General features: G+C 33.1%; 1 protein-coding gene across 1 annotated transcript; it reads right to left on the bottom strand.

Annotated features, from left to right (window-relative positions):
• Positions 1 to 294: 294 nt before the first annotated feature.
• On the bottom strand, positions 295 to 5001 carry LOC11414471 (reticulon-like protein B16). Its single transcript, XM_003618460.4, has 6 exons — positions 4685 to 5001; positions 3484 to 3562; positions 2644 to 2824; positions 2401 to 2542; positions 1458 to 1527; positions 295 to 773 (listed from the first exon to the last, which is right to left on the bottom strand). Exons 2-6 carry the CDS (start codon positions 3518 to 3520, stop codon positions 607 to 609), a joined length of 597 nt encoding a protein of 198 aa, XP_003618508.1. The 5' UTR covers positions 3521 to 3562; positions 4685 to 5001; the 3' UTR covers positions 295 to 606.
• Positions 5002 to 5272: the final 271 nt, after the last annotated feature.

A 5272-nucleotide genomic window follows, 5' to 3' on the forward strand; every position in this document is an offset into this window, starting at 1 on the left:
CATACCAACATTATAGATACACAGTGTAACATGATTAATGTACCTGATAAAATCCCTAGGGCATTTAATTAGGTATTCAATCCCTTGCCAATGCACATGAAAAACACCTATTTGAAATGTCAACTCCTTAAGTGTATCTCAATTATCTGGTGAGATTAGTCTCTATTATTGCACACCAATGATACCCTAGTTTTACATAAAACTCTTTATGTATCATATTATAACACTATGATGTTCAATATATTCCTACACTCTTACTTTGGCCTATTATCATCAGTACAAAAAAAATCCCAATAAATTTATCAAATGATTGACTAATAAACTGGGTCCAAAATCCTCAAGCTATGTGGTACAAATTTTCAAACAAATTCTCAATTTCTATGCCCAGAAAATGAAAACAGCTACCATAAACTTGACTCAAGCAACATCTAAACTACAAAATTGTTCCCTACAAGTATGACGCGAATTGCAAAGTGCTAGCAAAATTGTAAATAACAGATCAATAAGATTGAATTGTTGATTTTTACACATATGGAGGTTAAATAGCTTGAAAATCAAGATTCTTTGTTGTTGATTTTTACACATGGAGGTTAAATAGCTTGAAAATCAAGATTCTTTGTCTTTCGGTATATTACGAGGCAGTCTGTTGAGAACATTCTCATCAACAATTTTATAATGTTTTGAAAATTGGTGATGGATAACTCCGAAACACTTATCTACGTAAGTTCCATATTTTCTGTACAATGCAGGGACAATAAACATCATGAGGGTTCCTGTCACCATAAGAGAAAAACAAATGTGAGAAAGTGTATTTACAAAGAGTCAAGAGTTTTGTCGCAGTACGGTTTAAGGGTAATGTTGTAATCTACACCATAGTATTTAAATACAAATTGTTCACTATAAACCCAAAGCTTGAAATAATAAAAAGGAACTCCGGCCACTCTACTCTGCAGTTGGAGACATACACACAATTGGCCAAACTTCGTTAAAAAACTGTTTTCATTGTTTGTATTTATATATCGTTATTCTTTTGAACTAGGATTGCAAGTTTATATTTAAATCGCCGAATTTTGTTTAGACTATAAATATTAACAGATGTTATTCACACTTCAAAAATAAAATTTACTTAAAAAATGCTTCTTCATAGAACATAACATGATGGATTGCGATATAATTTAGGACTGGCGCACAGCATGTTACCTATATAGTTTTAAAACCACAACCATGCCTGGGCAAATATCCAATAAGGAACAAGAAAACCATGCAAATGAAGTTCAATAATGATTTCATTGTGGAGAGTTGGACAAATGCCAAAGAATCAAAGGTAGCAAAGGGTTCAAGTGAAACACATAAAAATGGTTTAGTACAGAATTTACAGTACGTTGAAGAGAAAGGAGGATCTGAGTTAGAGACATCACAAACTCTTGCTAATAGATAGATCCGTGATACAAACTTACCAATATATGCAAGTGTGAAAAAGGAGAAGATGCTGCCAATGACAGACAAGAGCCACAAGCAAACCACCACCTGTTATGTAGACAATAAACAATGAATAATGTTTTTCACTTTCCTAATTCCATAAAGTCATATGTGCAATATTAAGAATTGCCATGTTCACATTTCTAATTGTAAAAATTGCATTTTTTAGAAAAATAAACATTTGAATATGAATAGTATGAATAGACCATAAAGTTGTCATAACAGAACATATTAGCAGTTATTGTTGAAAACCAAATGATGAATTTGAGAAAATAGCTTCAACAGAGCAAGTTCAAGGAACATAGTACAAATAGTTGATGCGTTGTATAATTGTATTATATGAGCTTATCCCAATTATATGCATTTTTGTTAAATTTTACCGGGACATTCTTCTTATAAAGTGGGAAGACGCCAAGGGGTTCAAGAGGGGCATCTTGAGTCTTGACCCAAGGTAGGTGTGGCTTGAATGTGGCCTAGCATAGGGTCTACGACTACGTGTTAAATAAATTACACTAAGTCTTTTTTCAAAGTCTGGTCAATGAACTAAACTATAGGCTCAGGCCACAAGCAAAACAGCATTTTAGGACTTCATTCAAATGGCAGGGATCTTGGTTCCAATTAAGCAGTAACTAGTTCGAGTATCGTGAACGAAAAAAATAACCGGTGGATAAGCATTGCCCTCTTTTATGGGTCCACCCTGCTAGACTCTGGTTATGAAGAAGCCTTTTAGGCTGGTCTCTTTAAGTGAAAACCAATCTTTATAATATATTATGTCAAGCATTACAAATGGCTTAGGTAAGGTAAGTTAGGATTATTTAAGCCAATGTCGAACTTAGCCCATCTTCACACCTTAGAAAAGTAATCACTAACAATTCCCCCACTAACAATTCCTAAAACATTGTAACCGGAAACAAAACTGACCTTGAAAAAAATTCTGAAATCCTTGCCAACGGTGATGTCGTGAGCTATAAGAAGCACATTATTGATTTTGACCCGAAATGAAGCGGCTACATTGTTAACCATCTCCTCTGACACTACTAGCTCAGGTAATGTTGGTGGTTGTCTGCTCAAAGAGAAAAGGATAACCAATAACATAGTGTTAGTGTTAAAATGGTGAAAAAACAACATAATACAAGCAAGCACAACAAGGGTTAGCAATCATACTTATTTCTAAGGGCAGCATAGTTAGAATTCAGAAACAATAGTACGATCAAGAGCAGCAAGACATCTGAACAAATTGTTAAGAATGGTAAATCTGTCCACTCAAGTAGGAGCCAGGCAACCGTAGAAACAACAATGACACCGAATGAAACCTGCCACCGCTTCCATAGTAGAACATCGGAAACTATAATAGAGAAAAGGATATAAAACTTTAGAACAGGCATAAGCATATTAAATCCAAAAATAAACTGCAAGAAAACAGAACGATGCTCCTCCACAAAAAAATTCCAACTTCATAAAGATAAATAGAGTTTAATTTATCAAACAGATGTTTCTCAAATTTGATTTAAACTTAATTCGGGAGTATCAGACTCTAAATTAAAACAAATTTCAATCCTGAATCGAAATCATATTAAGATTAGGCCAACACAAGAGAATAACCGAACATGCAGTCCAAAAACAGAAAGATATATCAAAGATGAATAACTATATGCACATAGGGTACCTGAGCTACAGAAGATTCAATGGACTGTCAGTGTTGTTAAGATCACGGAAAATAGCAATTTGTTCAAACTCGCTATGCAACAGTGCTAGAGCGCCGCTATAGCCTCTGTTTGACAATGTTTTGTACCAAATTGCATATCACGGAACAATAGTGATTTGTTTGAATTCCGCTACGCTATCGCAGTGTTATAGCCGCTATTTAACAACACTAACTGTCGAGCAAGGGTGATTAAACAAATGTTCATGTGTGTGTGTTAACTATCTATATCCTCATTTGAAACAATGCATATGATGAAGCAAAATAATCTGTGAACACTAATCAGGAAGTTACAACATTACCAAAGGTGACAGGAGGCTGAGTATCTGACTCAGACATGAAATTAACTCTTCGAAATCCTAGCAACTAGATTGTGTATCCCTGGATACAAAAATAACACGTTGGTCAGATGAATTACTATGATAACAAGCTTCACAACAATCAAACATCAAAATCATTGTTCAGCATTCAATCATCTCAATTCTCAACCAAACCACGACATTCTTTCAAAATCTAACACATACAATACATCAGCATCCCCATGCACTTAAATAAACAAAAACACGTATACAGAAATGATTAGGTGATTCAAACATGCAGGGGGTGGATCCACACTTGTGCTAGGGTGTGCACATGCAAACACTAAAATTTTAAAAGTTACATGTATTATCCTAAATTCTTTTCTTTTGACCCCCCTTGACCCAAACACACTAACACTCTCATTTAATAATCCCTCACTTGATATCTGAAAAATAAAAAGTACTAAGAGGCCTTTTGCATCAACTTATTTGAACTTATTTATTGGCATAAGCACTTGTGAATTGTGATAACGTTTGGATGAACTTATGAAAACAACTTGTTTTTATAAGCTCTCCAGAATAGCTTACAAAAACAGCTTATAGCTTATACGAAAACAGTTTAACTTTATTTTATCTTTTGCTAGCAAAATAGCTAACAATAAGTCATAAGCCTTAATATATGGTAAAAAGATTATAGCTTGTACGAAAACAGTTTAACTTTATTTTATCTTTTGCTACCGAAATAGCTCAGAATAAGTCATAAGCCCTTATATATGGTAACCCTTTATGCTATAAACTGCAAATTAAGCTTTTTATCCAAACAAGGCCTAATTTGGTTAAAAAAATTCACTAAAAAACATCACTAAAAAATATTACTTTTACGAACATTTTTCAAATGGCCAATTTAGACATTTAATCTAATAACTTTTTAATTTGACCAACAACTTAAAAAACTGCTTCAGGGTTAAATTAATCACAATTTTTCTCAAAAAATAAATAAATAGCAATCACACCAAAAATCTGAAACAGTGATCACAAGTCCTGAATTATGATAACACAAGCTAGCATCTATATTAAGATCATCATTTTTCATTAGCAAAAATCAATTTAAAAATAATAATAATAACAATAATAGTGATAAAGTTTGAGATGTGAACTAAGAAGAAAAAATTGAAACTTGAAATCAAAAACAGAGCTTTTCTACCTCTAAGATCAAAACTGAATCCAAATAGACGGTATTGTGCGGAGAACACGAAGGTGGAAGATGAAAGGGAGAAACTTGAAGCAAAATTGGAGAGAATTGGGGATTGTGGGTGGGAAAGGGGAAAGAGTAGAAAAATCCTAAAATTGATTGATGCGAATGAAATGGAAGGGTTGAGATGAAGAATTAGGGTTTTGAATTGGGATTGAATAGTTTGATTGAATTCAACTGAGTTTTTATTTTTTTTATTTGAAAGATCAATTGAGTTTGTTGTTAACAAGAAAATGTTTGGAATTAGTAATGTCTTATATGAAAGAGTATATCCCTTTCCCACACTAAACTTTATAAGTCAATAGTTTTTTTTTAGTAAATAAACAATGTTTTTTCTAAATTACTTTTGAAGAATGGTGGATAATTTACCTACCAATCAATGAAAATGAAGAATTTATTTGTGGGGTCAATATAGTTCATGAATATGTGCTTATGTGGCTAATGTGTATTAGTTGGGGTAAATTATCCATCATTCTTTCATGGGTAGCCTAGTTGCCACCAATAAATAATAATCGCATGAAATAGTAAGTTTCTTCAATT

The sequence above is a fragment of the Medicago truncatula genome, chromosome 6, assembly GCF_003473485.1.
Source record: "Medicago truncatula cultivar Jemalong A17 chromosome 6, MtrunA17r5.0-ANR, whole genome shotgun sequence".
NCBI lineage: Eukaryota > Viridiplantae > Streptophyta > Magnoliopsida > Fabales > Fabaceae > Medicago > Medicago truncatula.

Coding starts and splice junctions, on each gene's coding strand:
- LOC11414471 (XM_003618460.4), bottom strand. CDS start 3,520: ATGTCTGAGTCAGATACTCAGCCTCCTGTCACCTTTG. Junction 2,825..3,483: donor TCAGCCTCCTGTCACCTTTG/GTAATGTTGTAA, acceptor TCTCTATTATAG/TTTCCGATGTTCTACTATGG. Junction 774..1,457: donor TTTCACACTTGCATATATTG/GTAAGTTTGTAT, acceptor TTATGGTGACAG/GAACCCTCATGATGTTTATT.